Source organism: Anser brachyrhynchus (genome assembly GCF_964034855.1).
Source record: "Anser brachyrhynchus genome assembly, chromosome: 1".
NCBI classification, from domain to species: domain Eukaryota; kingdom Metazoa; phylum Chordata; class Aves; order Anseriformes; family Anatidae; genus Anser; species Anser brachyrhynchus.
The window spans coordinates 129,270,108-129,289,989 of NC_137694.1; the positions used below are offsets into that span (position 1 = coordinate 129,270,108).

General features: G+C 40.8%; 1 protein-coding gene and 1 long non-coding RNA gene across 7 annotated transcripts in view; one reads left to right on the forward strand and one right to left on the reverse strand.

The window, feature by feature from the left end:
• SH3KBP1 (SH3 domain containing kinase binding protein 1) overlaps positions 1–19,882 on the forward strand; it is a 225,213-nt gene that overhangs the window by 63,821 nt on the left and 141,510 nt on the right. For all 6 annotated transcript variants that reach the window (XM_080576410.1, XM_080576411.1, XM_080576412.1 and 3 more), the window contains one exon: positions 15,969–16,092. In XM_080576410.1, the coding sequence (XP_080432536.1) occupies positions 15,969–16,092 (124 nt within the window). The remainder of the gene's footprint in view (positions 1–15,968; positions 16,093–19,882) is intronic.
• LOC308187965 lies at positions 6,609–15,962 on the reverse strand. Its single transcript, XR_013945035.1, has 2 exons — positions 10,839–15,962; positions 6,609–8,505 (listed from the first exon to the last, which is right to left on the reverse strand). It is a non-coding gene; the product is annotated as an uncharacterized lncRNA (long non-coding RNA).

A 19,882-nucleotide genomic window follows, 5' to 3' on the forward strand; every position in this document is an offset into this window, starting at 1 on the left:
TGTCCCCAGCTCTGTGTGGGGCTTCCTCTCAGCTGCGGACCCTCATATGTGTTGGCTGGTCACTGCTTGCCTGCTCTGCATTCATGCTCTCTGCTAGAATGTCCTCAACAGGGATGTTCTGGGTTTCTTCACAGTCTCATGTTGGGATTAAAAGGGATCACTTCTGCTTTCATGCTTTTCAGTATTGCGTGACGTATTCATACGTTTCATTTTCTGATCTCTGTCTCTCTGTACCACAACTCCCATCAGTTCTGAAGTGTCCATCACAGGACTTGTCCGGAGTGCTTAATGGCCTTTCTGAAGTAGTCTGTGTTAGCTGGTTTGAGATTAAAAGCATACTGCTAATAAAGCAGAGCGCACATGCTTTTTTTTTTTCTTTCTTTCTTTCATCTTTTTTTTCTTTCTTTACCTTTATCCTGCTGATGTTTTTCAGGGCCCTCTTCAACTGATGAGATACTTTTCTCTTTAGTTTCCCATATAAAAGCAATCGCAATCATACAACTCAAAGTTATGAGGGATATACTTCATATGAACTGTAATTTGAAGTGGCTATTAAAGCATGTGTATCGTAAGTATTTCTCCGTCCTGCCTTAACTTTATCACCTTTGATATCCATTTTGAATTTTAGTTCTGGTCAGCTTGCTTATTTTTGTTTCTAATTAGACAAGTTTTTAATAGACCGTCAAAATTAAGTTGAGTGTGTATGTATGTCTCAAATGCTTGGATGGTCATTAAATTTTAATACAGCTTATGAAGGCTATTTATATACAAATATGTAATATGCGCCAGTTATCTCCGGATACTGCTGGCAGAGGGGGAAAGTGAGGGAGTTGGTTTCACGTGATGTAATAGCTACATCATTACGTGCCAGGGATTCTGTATTTTCATTAGTCTACTGGGTGCAGTTGGGTGATTTTTTGCTATTTCTTGTCAATAGCCAGCCACTTCTTCCTCATAAATTATTACTCAACGTGACTAGGTTCTTTCCTAGGTTGTTTCCTCACTTAAAATGCTTAAAAAATGTACTGCATTACAGGGCCTGCTGAAATCAGTAGGACTGCCTAGGCTCAATGTATACTTCTGAACTGGAGTAAACATTTAAAGATGGGCACCCAATGAAACCAAAGGAAAAAAAAAAAAGGAAATTTCTGCTCTGAAATGTGAAGTTAATATTGTAAAGAAACAAAACAAACAAACAGACCGACACCTGAACTTCAAGCTGTTTGCAGTGAAGGAGTTTAAATCCAAGTACATATGGGACATCCTTTATTTTCTAGAGGCTGTCAAAGTAGCTGGGAGATGGAGTCCCCTGTGTTTTGCCTTTCAATAAGAGATACAGTTTGGGGATAGGATTGCTAGAGAATCCTCTTGTGGACTGCCCGGAAGAAAACTGCTCAGCTTTGCCTGAAAATTCTTTGTCACGAATGGAAGGATACTCTCTTCTGCTAAATGAGATTCATTCCTATTTTTTCAAGAGATGTTTGGTTTTGTATTTGTTATTCAATATTTTTTCTGAAGGCTTAATTTTCTCTGGTTTGTGCTTTCCATACACAAACATTTGTCTTTTACAGCAGGGAACTACTTTCAACATAGGTTGCTGTAGGGGAACAAAAGCTAAGTCATGCCTCATCATTTTTCCTGTCTTGAGAATCTTACAAGTTGATATTTAGCAGAATTTCAATTCTGCATATATGTAATTGAGTACATAGCAGTTTTGTGGTTCAGGTTACCCTAAAGTCTTTACTTGAAATATAAGCGAACCCTCTCCAGTGCTCAGTGTCTTCCCTCAGCCTTACAGCACTCACAGACCAGGAGTGTCTGTTGTACAATGAAATCTTTTTTTCTTGATAAGTTGGTCAGCAAAAAGCACATTTAAAAATAATTGCTAATGCTTAGATGAACAGATAAGGTATTCCTTCCATATATTAGTATCTCCAACTTTCTCTCCTGATCCTTTGTTTAAAAGTAAAAAAGAAAATTTATGTGTGAAGTTCATACACAAAAAAGTACTTAAAGCCAATGTCCATATCAGATGGTGGTTGCTGAAATCTTCATGTTTCTGCTTGCTGACTTGGTCTGTGCCTTGTTCGGCTGTGCTCAGATAGGTGAGCAGATTGAGAAGTGTCATTCCTAGGCAATCCTTATTGAAGGATTGCTATTACATTTGGCCAGGCTGCACCATTTCTTCATCGCAGAGGACTTCCATGCAGCTGCAGTCTGCTTGCTGTCTTTAACTCCCATCTTCAGGCTTTCCTTTCAGCAGAACTACATAGTTAGTGCTTTTCTTTCACCTGCCTTATTTGTAGAGCTAGGGTTTTAAGAGCAGTGAGCCTCATGCTGGCATCACGTCACATTGCAAAGCACCATAAAATGGCTGTTTCTGCTTGGAAGGAGACTTACCTGAAAAAAGATCATACTTTCTCATGCTTCTTGTCTGTAAAAAGGAATCCTGCTGAGTGTGCTAGGCAGATACACATCAGTTTTTCTCATGTGGACTTGACCATAATATGTCCTCTACTTTTCTTTTTTTGATTACAAGCCACTGAGTTTGTGTGGCTCTGGTACCCATGACAATTTGTTAAAGTTTCCTGCTGGCTGAGTAAACATAGGTTGAGAATCTGCAAAGGTAAGTTTCAGTATGGTGCCTTACTTCAAAGGTAACATTCCAATCTCGTTTGCAAACATTGAGTAATTAAGGGATTGTGTAATTTGAAGTGAGGATCATGATCACCAGGTCTTCTCCTCCCATCTGAGATTCTAGGCTGCACTTCTCCTACAAGTATTTGTATATCAAATGGCATATCAAACTTTTTTTCCAGGCAGTTCTAGCACTGATCACACCTTTCCTAGTCTTGAGCAATACTCTTTGCTGTTCTGGATCAGTGTTGAGCATGGTTATTTCCACTGCTTGCATTCTTTTATACCTCTTTTCTCTTGCATAAGTCCAAAATGTAGAAGGTTGTTCTGCTTGAATGGATTGACCCATCCGTGTCCTTTTGCCTGCTTGTTCCTTTTTCACAGCTGCAGAAGACCACAGAACGTGCAGAGGCCCTAGAGGGTCTACCATGAATAGCTTCGTCTGGAGACCTCAAATCTATGAAGAGATAGCGGTCTGAAGTATAGAGGACTTGACAGCCACTGTATTTTTCCCCAACAGACAGGAAACTTTTGAGACCTAATGTTTAAGATTTGGGTCAGTTTTCTCAGCTCTTAGGGCTCTATGAATAGGATCGTTTACTAAATATTGAGTCTTCAGGGTTAAGTCTACTACCTCTAAAGAGAAGCATGTGACCTACTTCTCGTAGCGGGATTTCTTTGGTTCTGGGATATCTTTTAATGGAGATAATTAAAAATTTTACTCTTCTCAGTTTATTATTATTATTATTATTATGTTTTAAAAGAACAGACCTCTTCAGTCTTTGCAGTAAATTCTTGCATACCAGACATACTGGAAAGAGAAGAGCCACCGGAGGTCTGCAGCATGCTGGAACTCAGGAGGCTGTACTAGACAAAAAGGAATTCACAAGATGTATGGCCCCATTCCAAACCCGCATGAATTAACCTGTACCTGCTGTAATGTTTGCAGGAAGCAAGGCCAGATTAAAAAGGAAAATAATTAAATAACAACTTTGGCATGACAGCTACAAGGGTGGTAAGATTTGAGGAGCGTGGCTGTCAGAAGTGCTGAGGAACTGCCTCTGCCCTCAATTCCCTCTTGAAATTGTTGGTGCTTAGCACTTGGAAAAACTGGAACCATAATACATTTTCTTGTGAAGCTCTGGCAGGTGTATGCCAGCAATATTTATGAAGAGACCTCTAGCCCTAAGCTGTCAGACTGCAGAAAGAAGAGTGTTAAATTCTAATCTCTGATTTACAAGTCTGGCAGCGCCTACTACTCACATGGTATGTGATTTGAATAATGATGTGTCTACTCCTGATCTCATTAACCCTGATTTAATCCAGGATCTTATTTCATTAGTGCTTGCTAGCTTTCATACAACTGGTTACGCAAACAAACAAAACCCTAAAAATCCTGTAGCACTGTAACTATCTTTTCAGCTAAATATTACTGTGAGCCCCTTGTTTTTCCCTTGAAAAAAGTTTCAGCTTGTCTGAGGAGACTCTTTTAAAATACTGACGCATCTTCAGGAATCTAAATTTTAATTTTTTATGTAGTGGAATTATACAGTGCTTGCCCTGGCTGTGTGGGCTCAGTGGACTTCTCTGCAGAGCTGTGCACGTAACTGTGCTATAGAGGGCTGAGGAATCGTGTTGACCAAATAGAATAGACTGTATTTGAAGACAGGTCTGTCAAAGAACAATAGCAATCAGTGTGATCTGCCCAAACTCTGTTTTATGGCACAGTTCTTTATTCTGTAGCATAGAATTGTGAATTGTGAGACTGCTGTAGGAATTTGTGTGATTTTTCCTGGCTTGTTAGTTGGAGAGAATAATGGCTATTTGGATCATCACCAGGCTGCTTTTTCTTTTTTTTTTTTTTTTTTGGTATAAATGAAAAATTTGAAATTTTGTGCAGCTGTATTCTGGTTTTGTGTAGCACAATGACTCTTGTTCATTTTTTTTCCTCTGAAACATATCATTTAGAGAAGATCTTTTTATATTAAAAAAAATAATAATCTTCCACATGGTTTTAAACAGAGAATGCAAGGCACTGAATGAGTCAGTTCATCTTCTCATTAGAAAATCCTGCTGTTAAGGATCATCTGGTGTGTGATAGGGTTCTGCATAGAGGATCTGTGCTACTTTGTCTCTCCCTCTGAATCTGTCTGTGTCACAGAGATAGTTTGTCTGGTTATCACATTACACGTTACAATTCGTGATAATGTCTACTATTGTGTGTTTCTAAGCACACATGTTGTGTCTTTTTCTGTATTGGTTTATCTACCTCAGATTGTATGGTTGTGAGAAGAGGGAGAAGGAACAGAGATACAACCCTGGAAATTCATGGATTTGAGTAGTTTCTTGTATATCTTTATCAGCTTTGCTTTACAGAGGTGGTACGCACAGGGCTTTTTATATGCTAGCAGCAGAAATATTTATATTACAAGAAATATCCATTTATTGCCCTCTACACTGTAGTCTCTTACAACAAACCTTTAGGATATGACCAGGTCTCCATGGGGGAAACTATTAATGAGCTGATTTCTAGCCTATTCCCCGCTTTGCTTGAAGAAATGAGGAACGACGTTGCTCTTTCTAGCAAAATAATAATACTTCTAATATTTGGATGAAAGTGGAGTCCTTGAGAGAAGAAATTTAATGCTATTGGGAAGTGAAATTACTTGAATAATTTCTGTCTGCTGGAGACGGACTGAGGGGAAACTGGCAGGGAAGCACCTCCTGTGCCTCCGCGGGGCGCTCACACGTACAGCGAGCATGCGTGTGTTTCTAAGCACGTGTACCGATGTGTTTGTGTTGAGGCCACTGGGCAGCTGAAACACACGCAGAATGGGCTGTGTTGTTGCCAAACACAGCTGAAAGGCAGAAGATCCAAGCCGATGAAGGCCTGGCAGGCCTTCCACTGCCGTGAAGGTTATGGAAGCGAGAGAGGAAGAGGAGGCTGCCAGTTGGAGAGGCTGGTTGCCAAGCATCTTCCCCGTGGCACTTATTGCTGCAGCAGCGCTTTGTGCTCTGAACCCCACTGCTCTCATTGATTGCTAAATATGTAAAGGAGAACAAATTCTCTGCTCTGGATTAAAAGCTGGGGAGGAGCGTGTGCTGCAGAGTTCACTGGTAGGTGCTAGCAGACAGCTTAATGGCTGTGCAAAACAAGGAGGACGCTTCCAGTTCACCTGCAGGTTACAAAGCCTGCTACAGCCATACAATTTCCTCTGTGTCTAGTGATTCTCTGCAAGGCTTCAGAAATGCAAAACCCGTATAAGCTCTGCAACTTGTCTACTTTAATTTTTAGAGCCTTTTGGTCACCATCTCCCCAGTGCCTCACACACGCGTGGCTGTATTCGGTGCCCCTTGTGTGGTGGCAGTTTCTGTTTTCCTCACCTCGTTAATAAATTTACAACAACCTTCTGCTTTTGTACTTCCCACCTGCCTGGGGAACCTGCACATAAAGAACCACAAACTTACTTGCTCTCTTTCAAAGTCTTCATTAAGGGTATCTTTTCGCAGTGCTTACAAAATGCTGCTAAGTGTTTATGCACCTGGCCCGTGCAGATCAGTTCTGCTTCTCTACACTTCCTGCCATCTGCTGATTCTGTTAACCAGCTGTACTTTATCTTTCACCTGGATTGTAGCATCTCAGAGATGGGCACTGTGTTTTTTCTGCCACCATGGTGCGGGATCCATAGGTACCATTACAGCGTGTGATAGAGAGAGTGGTTTGGGGTGGCATCCAACACCCAGCATAGCATCCTTTTACTATTTACCGTTTTTTATTGTTCTAATTATCATTTTCAGCCTTGGTCTGTTAAGTGCATTAAGATGTAATGAATTGCTTGTCCTGGTGGTAGTGCAGCTAATTACTGCTGTGGCCAGGTGCTTCTACACAACGCAAACAGCAGTGAGCAGAGTGTGTTCTTTTTCACTCCTGACTTTCTGTGAGACAATTGGTCTTGTGTATTTGGTACACATTTTTTTTTTTTTAAACGTGCATTTCCACTTTATTCCTTGCTGTTTTTCATCATCTTTTTTTTTTCCCTTTTATTTATTTATTTATTTATTTTGGTAATTCCTGGAAAAAAAAAAGTATATGAGCATATGAGCTGTCTCCTTTTGAAATGAAGAGTGAAGACTGAGGCTAATAGCAGGGAACAAGGAGATTTTCTTGACATGAGTGAACACAGGAAAAGACCTTGTGTTCATATAAAAAAAGAGCCGAAGGATTGCGTAAGGCTTAACAAGTCTGAGAGTTTTGTTTATTTTATTATAAAATAATAAAACTCAGCTTTCTAAAAGCAGAAGGCTTCCTGCATATGTAAGAGAGCATATCCTATGCAGAAGACCTTTTGTTATCAGAAGGATATAGAGAAGATGTAAGAAAGCTGTTTCAGAAAAGGAGGAATATGGGGATTCTTTAAGAGAGGGCCTTCAGTGTGCTGCGGCGTGCTGCACTGTGCTGCGTGCTGGTGTGTAGGGGAGGAACAGAGCAGTTCGAGTGTGGCAGAGCGTGGCCGCCTGAGCCCTGAGGCACAGACGGCATCTCGAGCTGGGGATTAAACAGGGACGTTGTGTGCGGGTGTCGGTCACAGAGGGGTCCCCAGCAGTTGAAGCTGGTTGTACGGTGCCTTCTGTGGTGCAGTAGGCTTGCAGTTAGTGCAGGGTGCGCTGGGTGTAAGAGTTAAATCTTTTCTTTCATAGCAGCTGTTGTGTTGATGTTGCATAGTTGATTTGTTTGCTGGCACTTGTTTGCACTAACTCCAAATGACTAATTTTTTGTGCGGATGTCTTTGTGTAACCCAAAATATTGTCCCAAATGTTTGAGGTACTGTCTCTATATTAAGTTTATAAATAAAGTTAGTATTAAAAGTAATAATTTAATGCTGCAAAAAACAATGCACGTGACAGATGGACTGTTGAAGCCTTTGCTTATGGCTCTGTAATGAGTCACAATGAATTTATGATTACGCAGACTAGGTTTGAGATGTGTATGATAAATAATTGAGCAGCGTAGCAATGGGAAGCTTTGCAGTGCCAACAGGGCCATCCTTCCAGCTGAGAAACCCACCCGGCACCACGGGCTGAGCAGCCCCTGAGCAGCCACACAAGCAGCTAGGTGGATTGTCTTCAGGAGTTTGCACCAGGAGAGAGCAAACTAAAAGACTGCATATTTTTCCTGTCACACAACAAGATAAAAAGGAGGGTAAGGCACATCAGGGCCTTCATCCTTCACGTGCTTCATTCTACATACCGCTGCTGCTGGAGCAGAGAGGCTGCTTGGCATGTAAAACTCAGCGAACAAATAGCACTTTTCTCTATCAAGCCTTAAATCAGATAGAAGTCATGTGAGTCTCAGAAATAGACTTGATTTTGAAGGCTAGATACAGAAACCAAAGAACTCATTGAGAGAGGCTTAGGAGGCTGTGGTTTAGAAATAACCCCAGAACTAGGCGGTACTAGCGCAAACCGGGAGGCTCAAGAACCATAACCCTATTTTTTTCAAAGATTGTCACATGCTTCACAGGCAGCTGGGAAAGTGTTTCCTGTAAACTCAGGAAAAGCTGACAGCGAAAGAGGAGAGAGGATGTGGAATCCTGCTGTAGTGAAAAGTTGTTTATTATACAAGAGCATTGCTTTGGTCATGAGCTCAGATGATGTGTGCAATAGCAACGCCACATCTGTGCAGCTTTTAGAAGCTCGGGGCCACTGCTGAGGGAGCGTGCTCTCCAAGCTGTCCTTCCCTCTCTGCTTGCTGACATAGCTGGTGATTACCGTCTCCTATCATGACTAGCTGATGGAGGTATCCCAGGCTGGATCTGGGTGTTTCACGGTCCCACTCTCTGTCTGGATGTCTTGGAGTTGGTAATTGCCCTAGAAAGGAGAAGGAAGGACGTGTGAATCTCAAGTGATACAGAAGCCAGGATAATTAAAGCTATATTGTCTGTGACAATAAAGAAACTGACCTTGTCATTTTGCTATGTACAAAGTTTAAGGCTAGTGCTATAAAGACATACTGGATTTTAGTGCTGCCACCATGTTTCTGGTTGAAAATAATTTTCACACTGATGTTAGTTCAGTTGCTGAGAAGGTTTGTACCAGCTACACTGTTTATTTCATTGTAGAACTACTAGAGTCTTGTACAATGACGGAGTTGCATTTATATCTAGGCACATTTATAATTATTCAATACCTCTTAACTAGTTTTAGTGAAAATATCAAAGGAAATGACTCAGGAGGACTGAACATTGCAACAGAATTATGTTCTGAGGTTTCAGTATAAATGGGTAATTGAATTCATATACTGTTTGAAGCTGCAGACATTGTTTGCAGGAAATCACGGTGGCAGTTGTCTCTTGAAGTGTAAAGTATGGTTTCTGAGAGAAGAGATTAAAGGAAAAGCATTCTAAAAATGTGGCACTGCACACTGTATCTCCGAGGGGTCAAAGCGCTCCTGACATTTCCATTGTCATCTTTTGATAATTTGAATGTGTTGCGTGGTTTTCCCCTGGGCTGCACATGATTCTGGGTTCTTAATCCTGCTCCCATATTTGGCTTCAAGCAATGTACAGGCTGTAAATTTTTGAATTGTGAAAGACTCATTATTTCTCAGCTTTTAACTCTTTCAGTGTGAGTGTGTTTTGTTTTCAGCAAATCTTGAGTGATTTTGATTAAACCTCTCACTTCCAGGATGCAAAAACTTTTTTTTTTTTTTTCTCCTGTGCACATGGAAGCCATAGGTAAATCACCTCGTATTCTGGTGGTGATTTTCTCATAATTTTTCATGGCTCCCAAAAGCTATGAGGAATGAATGGTTGGATGAAACATTTCATATCTTCTTCAGCACAGAACAGCATTTTTCTGCACTTGTAGTCATGGAAAGGGCTGCAGTAATTTCCTCAAATGTTTTCAGTTGAGTTTCCTGTAAAGGTCAAAAGTGTTAGAGTAAAAAAACTTGAAACTTTCATGTAGTGAAAATGGCAGAGGTACTTGGTAACAAATATTAACTGTAACTTTTGTGGCTGACCCAATTCAAGCATTTTCTATAAATTAGAGGAAACTTCTTGATAGATGAGCAGGAACTTCAACATGCAGGCACACCAATAAATTAGACTTTTTCCTTGAGAGCTAACGAATGATGAAATTCTGAAACCAAAGCTAAATCTTACAAACAAGTCTAAAAATGGCAGATGGGTCAAGGACTTTTCTCTTTGTAAACCCTTAGCCCCTCTTTTTTTTTTTCTCTCCCCAGCTTGACGAGGCATGAAGACTGTAATGTCAGTGAATAACGGTTTTTGAAAAGACTTAGAAAAAGATGAAAGTTCTTAATGACTAGCTTTTCTAGGTTGAAATAGCCATTAAACAGAATACAGCTACATTTCAACATGTTGTAATTTGCTATATGGTGGAGTTTCATCGCACTATATAATTTGTTGTTTAATAGTTAATGTTATGTAGCTCACAAGCTTACTGAGAAAAAAAAATCTTAAAGAATTTCCATGCCTTACAATGATGTGGGATAGGACTAGGGAAGATCCAACACCAGTTTGCTTAAAAAAAAAAAGTTTGCATCTTTTCGCTTTTTGGCCATTGGCATCTATGCAGTATGGTTGAAGCCTAGTTAAAATAATCATAGTAAAATAATCATGAAAATTTCTAGATATTAAAAGGGTGTACAAAGTGTGAGGACCTTCAGGGTGCTCTAGAATATGTTTATTTTCTCAGAATATCTTTGAAATTTCATCAATGAACTTTGAAAGTTCATCAAGTCAGGTTTGATGTTTATTTTTTAAGTACACAGTGGCTTTCTTTTCAGAACTTCTCAGGTCAAGGATGCCCTCTTCCCCGAAAGAACTGCTTATCATATTGGAATCATTTTGAAACCCGCATACACAGGAGGAGGAGACTGAGTTAAAGTTTGTGGCATCGGAGGATCTGGTTTAGATTTAGTGGTTGAAATGTGAGGTCACTTACTTCAGGGGTTCCCAAGGCATAGTCCCTTGAAAATGATCTGCTAATAACCTACAATTATCTTTGCACGGGCTAGAAAAAAACGTAGCATTTTGTCCTATGAAGGTTATACCAGACACTGCCCCAAAATCAAGCATAAAAAGGTACCAAAGATGAGGTTTAGAGATACTTTTGAAGCTGTTAGCCCTGTGAGAGCATACCTGCTTACAGGCAGGCTGTGCGAGACAGCTGCTCACCTTGCAGAAACATCTCAGTAGCTGAGAAGTGGGTAGGATGGTTGCGGTGGGGTGAGGAGCACTCAGGATCCCTCTGAGTCCCCTCCTTCTGAGGCTCTGTCCTCTGTGTGGGGCTCTCCGTGGACATTTGCCTTGTGAACTTAGTTCTGGAGAGGGCTGTCTAGGTCTCCGAGTCTGGTCCGACTGGTATCACCACAGGGATTCCTAGCGAGGGTGCTCATGCTCTGTGGCTTGGAGGAGATGCAGTGGATGTCTTGCAAGATCTGTCCGGTCTCCCTTGCCCTACTCAAGAACAGATTGGCCCATAGCGAGTGGCGGTTGTAGCTAATCAGGGTGTGACTGTATTTGCTGTAGTCAAAACGCCACCAGAAACCAGCGCAAGAATCCCAGTCAGAACAGAATAGAACAGAGCTAGGACTAGAGCTGAGAAGAGGAGAGGAAGAGAAGAGGGAGAGAAGCTGTTTCCCAGCCGCTCAGGTCCCAGTCTGTACCTGTGAGGTACTGAGGTACACTGAAGTCCTTGTTGGGCAGACAGCTAATCCTAGGTTGATTTTTTCCAGTATGTTAGAGCAATATATAACATAGTAAAGTTCCTTTCCTATCCTGCTTCTCTCTTTGCATACACAAGCTCCTTCTTCAAGAAACAGCAATCCCTGAACTCACAGCTGGGTTATTAGTTCCTGTACATCTTGTGTTAGCATTGTAAATTTGGCTGTTCTTGAACCACCCATGGCAAACAGGGAGATTCCTAACTCCCACCTGTCCTAGGTGGAAGATTGGTTTCTATTTCTTCTTGCACATGGGATTTCGTCTTTAAAATAAATAGTATGTGCAAACTCTAACGTGAAACCAGAATCAGAAATGTCATATATTGGGGAAAGATCCTATAAGCCACCTTTGATACTTGTGTTTTTGGAAGCTCATTTGTCCATGCTTTCCTTCATGGTAGGCTTCTGTTCCATGCGTTTTAATCTAGAATGAGTGGCTAATGTAAAGAGAGCTCAATTATTACTGATGGAACATCAAACTTTTAGGGCTTCTATACTTGCATCATTTATCAAATATGCAAAGTAATCATGTTTCTTTTTGCTCCATTTGTCAAGCAGAAATACAGGTTTTGGTAACACTTTATAACATTTTAGAGTAATAACCTCATTTTTACAGCTTTTTTACAGCAAGTAAGAGTGGGGATAGGTATCAATGGCTATGATAACCCTTCTGAATGTAACAGCACTAGGGCCTTTCTCTTTGTCCTGAGGATAAGAGGCATAGCTCAGCTTGTATGGCAAAATCCTCTGTCCTGCGCTTCCCTGCAGTCTCGCCTCATGCATGGGGCTGCCTTATTTGCTTATTTGCAGCTTATTTGCTGTCTTATTTGCTGAGCCATGCCCAGGCACTGCGTGGGAGAGGGCAGAGCGATGTGGACAAGGAGGCACACTAACAAAGAAATGCCATGGATCGTCATGGGCAGGGCCAGTGTCCTGGCTCTGTTTGGGCCATAGCTGAAAAAAAAGTCCCAAAATCCTAAGTTCTTCAAGGATGAGCAGTGTAGATGAGAAGACAGCACTGAGGCAGAAAGAACATACCAGAGATAGGGTTAAGGAGAGGATGTAATACTGGCAGTAATGTTTGCTGTGGGTTACAGCAACGAGGCTGCTTAAGGTGTGTGGGCTTTATTTGGTTTTGTTTGAGTGTTTTTAGGTCTTGTGCCATAGACTAAACCCAGGAACTAAAAAAGTGGACAAGTGGCTTAAAGCTGGCATAAATTTTCTGTTGCAGCATGTGGGCTGAGCTTCTTTGATAAGGGTTTAGATAAGGGCTTCTTAGATAAAGGCTTCCCGTATTTCTAAATATGAGTATGTTTCTGGTAAGGTTTTAGCTTAGTAAAGCTTCCATGTTTTTTGCTTGATTTCTGTTTCATTATTTAGAGAATTTTCCACTTGTCCTTTAAATTCCCTCCCGGATCTGTAATTTCATGCTGCTGGGGTTGATCAGGTGTCACGTTATTGTGGGCACTAGCTATGAAAAATAAAAACCTTTCTCATGAGCACCAAAGGAAACACTGAGGAAAGCTAGCCTAAACTATTACCAGAAAGGTAGAAAAAAATGTGATCCTTAGAGGATTTGGGTGGCTGCAAGATTGCTGTATCTTCGGTATGAGTTTTGACTTAGTGTACACTCTGCATCTACATCTATCTTTTTTCCATGAATACCGGATGAGAAAGGAAGTGTAGGCCTTCCCACCCTTCAGCCAAATACCAGTGTTTGGGAGTTGTCTTGTTGTATTCCTGTTTATTGTTTTTTTTCAGGAGCAAAATATTGCTTCCTCAAAATCTGTCAGCAGCAGCGAAGGCACCAGGGTCATTCATCCGCAGATTTCAGCATGCAGCACTGCTTTCGCTTACAGCAGACAGTTTTCTCAGTCACTTTTGAAGTGGCAAATAGGATTTCCAAAATAAAAAAGATCATACTGTTGTTTCAAAATTTGTGAGTTGAGGTTTTAACATCATGCGGACAGAGAATGGAAAATATCACACTAATGACACACAGGAAGCAAATTCTGGCAACATGGGGTCTTCTGTAGGAAGTGTACTTGTGGTCCTGTTCACAGGAAAGAGTGCTCTTTGACTCTCAAATTCTATTTAAACTGTAGATTATGTTTTAATACACTGTGACTTTGTCACCTAGCTGCAAAATAGATTTAAAGCTTCAATATGACAAGATTGGGGTGGGCTTACTTATTGTATATTTTAATTTTTAAGGTTGTGGAAAAAAACTATTGGAATAATGTATGTGTTAGGCTAGACCACTTTTCAGAAAGTGATTTAGTTTTCTACTAAATGTATGTGGAGTTCTTAAGTTATCGTGTGGCTCACTTTTAAACAAGAACTGTGTGCAATATTTTGTCTAACAACAGCGGTATCTGTCACAGGGGTGCATTCACCTGTCACGCACACACATTCGCGTTTGTATTTCAGTTATGATAGTTGTTGTGATGAGTTGGGTTTTAGATGCTATTCTACCTGTGTGATGGCATTAGGTGAAAAATTCATTGCTACTTGGGCGGGCAGCAGTTTATAAAATTCTTGTCTCTGCTAATGGAATAGTGATACATAGTGAATGCTTTGTGCAGATACAGAAGAATGTGCTAATGTTGTGTAAATAGTAGTTCAACTTTGAATTACCAATTGTACTGTTGATTTGAAAGGCTAAAAAAAGTTATGAAATTAAGGTTTAGAAGGAACCCTATAGGTAATGACTTGGAAATTCTTGTTTTGCTTGATGCTGTTCTCAAATAACTTCAAGTAGAAATTTGCTTGATATGGTTTACGGTGCTCGTGGCTGATATGCTGGAAACCTAAATGAGATCTACAGTGTTTCCTGTGTATGCTCCAGTGCCATGTGCTGGTGGGATGGGAGAGGTTGCTATTGCTACTGCACTGTGATGTAGAAGAGGGCAGCAAATGCGTGAGAGCTGAGAGAGCTCTCGAGGTAGAAGCTTTCTTTTTTACTAGGGGAAGAGTCTTCCAAAGCCATCACCTGTCCCCAGTGCCCGCTCAGTGTAGAGGATCTCATCAGAATCGCAGGTGACACCAACCGGGGATGACCCAGCTGACAGGCTCAGAGGCAGGGCTGCTGTTTAGAGGGACCCAGGCAGGAACTTTACGAAACCCAGCAAGGACAAATGCCAGTTCCTGCCTCTGGGAAAAGAGAAATCTCTGACCGAGATACAGGCTGGGGCCTGATGGGTTTGGGAGCTGCTCTGCTGAAAAGGGTCTGTGGGTGGTGGGCAGCAAGCGGACACGAGCCACTCATGTGCCCTGGCATCAAACACATTAAAAACAGTGTTGTGTGCTGTGTAACAGGCACGCAGTCTGCAGCTTGAGGGAAGTGATAATCCCCCTTTACTTGGCACTTGTTAGTCTACATCCAGAGTACAGCAGATGCTTTTGAGTCTGTCAGTACCAGAAAGGTATTGACAAACTGGAGCAAGATCTTCAGCTGTGGGAGCTGGAGCGCATGGCCTGTTGAGGCCTGATGGTGGGGGAGATGGGCTTGTTCAGCCTGGAGAAGAAACGGCCTTGGGGGGACCTTCTACTACATGCTGCAGGTTATCCAGGAGACAGAGCCAGGCATGTGGGGAAAGGCAGGAGAGAGCAGACAGGAACTAGACAGAAAGGTTCAGGCTGGGTATAAGGACCATTTTTTTTTCACAATCAGGGCAGTCGAGCAGTTGAACAGTTGCTCATGCGGTTGTGCAGTCTCTGTCCTTGGAGGTTTTCAAGACCCAACTGGGCAAAGCCTTGAGCAGCCTGGTCTGACCCCAGAGGAGGCCTTCCCTGCTTGGAGCATGGGCCTCCAGAGGTCCCTCCCTGCCCAGGTGGTTCAGACCTAGGGCAAAGCTTGGAGCCAAATCTTACCTTTAATTCTTGGTAGATGGTTATAGGCAAATGGCTTTGCCTCTTTAGTGCGTCAGTTCCCTGCCTGTTGGTTTACTTTCATGAAACTTCACTCCACCATGTATTTTCTCTGTCTGCTGCCAAAGGAGGCGATCACCTTAAAAGGTATTCAGTTGCAAAATGTGTTAGTGTTAGCAACGGCTCTGACAGCAGCTCTATATGTTTCTGCCAATTATGGTAACATTTGTCATATTTTCCTATTTAATATTTTTCTTCCTGCTATGGTGGTTGTTTCTGTGAGCTTCTTGACAGAGAGGAGGCAGACTTAGTAGCAGGAAGACTGAACCAGGTGCTGCCCTGTGTGTCAAATGAACAGCTAACGGATGGATAACCTGAATTTTTTTTTCACTAGTTAGCTTTGGTAATCTTTACCAAAGAAGTTTGCAAAGCTGCCCTACAATTTTCATGCAGAAATAAGAGATTAACACCTTTTAAAAAGAAAAAAAAATAGTATTGGTTGGAAGAGTCACTGAAAATGGCTTTCATTTTGTGGCATTTCACCTTGTATACAAGTTTGGGGTAGCATTAGAATAATCGGGGTTTATATATAGAAGTTTTAAGAAATCATGGGGGCTTGAGATTTAGAATATTCTGTAACACTTTTTTTTTTTTTTTTTTTTTACTGTTTCTTCTTTTTCTTCTCCCTCTCCACTTGCCTTTTCTTATGCAGGAAATAAAGAAGGATATGAAGAAGGAAAATATTGCCAACAAACCACCAGAGAAGCCTATAAATGAAGTTTCCAATGGAAGCCCTTTACTGTTGTCTGAGACAATTATTAGAACCAACAAAAAAGGTAAAGTATATGGAAGCTTAAATGCAGATTACATTCAGACCTTTAAAAGAACAAAGTGTAACCCTTCCTTGTTTCTAGAACTAAAGCTATAGTTTATTTAACTTTAAAGGCACGGCAAGAATATTACAAATTTCTCATTCTCCTCTTAGACTGGCATACAGTTGCATATATCATGTCTGGTATTTCCACATTAATTTGCACAGACATCCCTTTCTTCTTACAGAAATCCTTCCTAGATATGTTTAATTAAGGAAAGCTGTATGAACAGATTACTAAAAGTAATGAAATGACAGCTTGCATATATGGAGCTTTTTGCACGGTGATGTCAGTCCACATTCATGTATTCACGTTGTATCTGGGATAGAGACTGGTTACTGACAGAGAAAATTTTTTTTTAAAAAAAGGTGGAAAATGTAAAGCTTAATGCATTATTTTCCTGGGAAGTGTCTATCACTGTCTTCTGTTTCAGATTGCAGTGTGTGCTCTCTATGTCTGGCTTGATTCCCAAGGTGAACCCTATGTAAGGAATCTCTCTTAGTATATGCCTATGTAAGGTTTTGAGTTGCTTAAAGGAAAGGCTCCAGATCTTCTGTCTCCTTCCCTAGCTTCCAATCCCACTCTCAGGAATGTCTGAACAAAACAAAAGGTTGGCAATAGCTGGATTTTTCTTTAGGTTATGTTTATGCTCCAGTTTGTTTGTGGGAGAAGGACTGTCTGTGTGCAGTAGATGGCCTTTATTTTTCCCAGAGAACGCACCAGACAGTTTCTTACTTGCTGTCTTATACAGAATAATCCACTGTCATTAATCATTGCTGTAATGTAATTTCCATTTCAGCGTGTCTTCTGGACTGTTAGGGCTATGCATATGGAAATTTTTCCCTACGTATTATGATTGAGTATTGTATTTGGGATGGCAGTTTGGCTTGAGGTCTTAGACCTATGGTTTGCAACTGCAATTGAGGAAGATTTAATAATTTCTGTAAAATATATGACTTCCTTTAAAATGCGAGGGGGAGTAAACTCCACCTCTTTTGCTAGGAGTAATGTCCTCTTAAAAAATAAAATTTTTAAAAAATTGGAAATAAATCTCAGAAAGCCTTGTCTTTTGTGTTTGTAGTGTCATCCTTGAATCTGGAGACACGTCCAACATTTCTGCTTTGGGTCATAGGTTTTTCAAGCAACAGCAGAGTTAAATTACCAAGAATTATTTTTTTTTTCATGGCTGCTATACAGAACCATATGAGTAGTTGTGAAATTATCTGGGGACTAAGTCTGTTCCATATTGCTTCAGCTGCTATTTGGAGAAGGCTAATAGCTGTGGCAGATGCAGAGATTCGGTTCAGTCACAAGGGGATAACACTCCAAATACAATACGAAGAGCTGAGGCTTTCTCCTCCTCTTTCTTCCCTTTAACTCAGAAGCTGTGAAAGATTCAGAAGATAAAGAAAGTTCTCTTTTTGTCCTTGTAGCTGGAGAAGACAAACTTCATATTTATTGAAAGGAGAATCAGCAAAGACTGGTATCAAGATCTGTACCTTGAGGAAGGGGTTAGGTGTGGAAATCAGGAGATCTCATATTAGAATGTTACTGTTTTGAATTTCATTAATGGGGATTGCGCTTTTCATGGCTACCTCTACATAGTGTCAGGGTTGATAAATTTATTTTGTCTGCTTCTCCATGGCTATTTCCATTGCTGCAGAGCAAGCAGTTGCAGTATGCTATACTCTCCTCTAGCAGCACAGCTATGGATGTACAGAGCTAAGGATGCACAGAGAATAACGAGGCCAAGAGAGGTTTCCCTTAGTTTTCTGTGGTCAGTTTGAGCATGGTGCCAAAGTCTCCTTGCTCAAGTGACAACAGCTAAGCAAGTAGCTACTGTTGCATTCAATAATAAGGAGTCTTCTAAGAGCTGTGTGGCAAATAACTCCCTCCATGTAGAAGGAGTTGCAATATTTAGCTGCAGAGGGAATCTTAAATGCCACGGGGATTCTTTTCTTCAAGTGTCCTTGTGCTGCGATTTTTAAACAACCCTATCTCAATCTGTTTGCTGATCATAGAGTGTGACCTGACCTGAAAAAGAGTACTTTCTTCCTTCTTCTTGTTAGGAAGGGAAGAGGAGAGGGATGTATCTAAAGATCTGTAGCCACTGTTCGGCAGTGAAAATAGTCAATCTGATTTATTTGCTTGGGCAATGTAATTTTGCTGCTTGGAACCTCAGAGCAGGTCCAGTGATGTAGGTGTGAAGTTTTGATGTTTCTACTACCAAGTTGATGGTAAGTGCTTTTCTATGGCTGTGGTGTTACTTTGCGTAGTTTTGCTACTTAACTTGGTTGGCCTCAAATAAGTGGCAGCACTTTAGCAGGTAGTGACATTTTGAGCAGAAGAATCTTGGCCTCTTGGGCTGTTGGCTTGTAGAGAGTTTTTCCTTGAGGAATATTGACAAGTGTCCAGCAGTGGTATTCAAGGAAAATAGATGAATTATTTGTAAGAAACATCTAAGAAGGTAAGATGAAAAGAATGAATTTCTGAATAAAAAAGTTGTTATGAATCCAACTTTGTTATCTTGTTTCTTCAAGTTAATTATTTCTAAGCACTATGTTGCAATTAGGGACTCCTGTAATAAATTCAGTGAAAAATCGAAATGCTTCTTGTGAAGGCTTGTGTCATCAAACAAGTAGTGGTGATTGCTTTTGTGGGTCACAGATGTAATCTAGGGATAATTTAAAGTTGGCTTAATGCCACCAGTAGTAGCCTACCCATGTTAGTACTTCCACTACACGCTGAGGGCATCGATCAGTTGTGGTATTTTTAGTTGTAGATTACTGTCCATCAGTTACGCAGGTTTTTGTTATAAAGACCAGGAGAAGATTGACCAGGATTTGATTTTGCTTGCTTTTCACTGAGAAAAGTAAAAACAGAACATTTCTAATCCTTTAATGTTTCTTGCTGACTGCATGTACTAGTGACCTAACAGAAATATACAGTAAAAATGACTGCTGTGGTGAACAAAATTTAGGAAATGGTGCTATGCTTGGCCTTGATATATCTGTAAGAGTTAATATTTTTTAGGGATTTCATGTCTTTACAGGCTTGTAAGTATGATCTAGAAGTTAGGGCTACACCTAAGAAATAATGGTTTTATTTTCTTAGAAAAGATCTTAGATCTTAGAAAAGATCTTAGATCTTAGGCTGGACTTCAGGAAGAGGTTCTTCACCGAGAGGGTCGCACACTGGAACAGGCTCCCCAGTGAAGTAGTCACTGCACCAAGCCTGTCTGAATTTAAGAAGCGATTGGGCTGTGCACTTAGTCACATGGTCTGAACTTTTGGGTAGACCTGTGCGGTGCCAGGAGTTGGACTCGATGATCCTTATGGGTCCCTTCCAACTCGGGATATTCTATGATTCTGTGATCTGCCAGAGTTCCTCTGTAACTTCCATTAAATTGTTCTGTTGGCCAAATTGCCACACATGAATTTTTCAGTTATTAATGTGTATTGATTTTTTTTTCAGATGCACAGAGTTTTTCTGATTAATTGCAGTGGCATATCAAAAATTACTCAAAACTTCCAGGTATTTCAGCTATCTCTTTCTCAGGCTACCTATTGACAAAACCTGGGTTATACCTGCCTGGGTTATGCTGAGATCTGTTGTGATCATGCGTGGGGGTGGTGATAATTAAAATCTGGAAAACAGAGCATTTTAATATAGTGTTCCAGTGTTTTCATGCTCTACTGCTGAAAGGCTCAGAAAAGAACAATTTGCTCAAGTGTAGAGATGGGGTTAGGGAAAC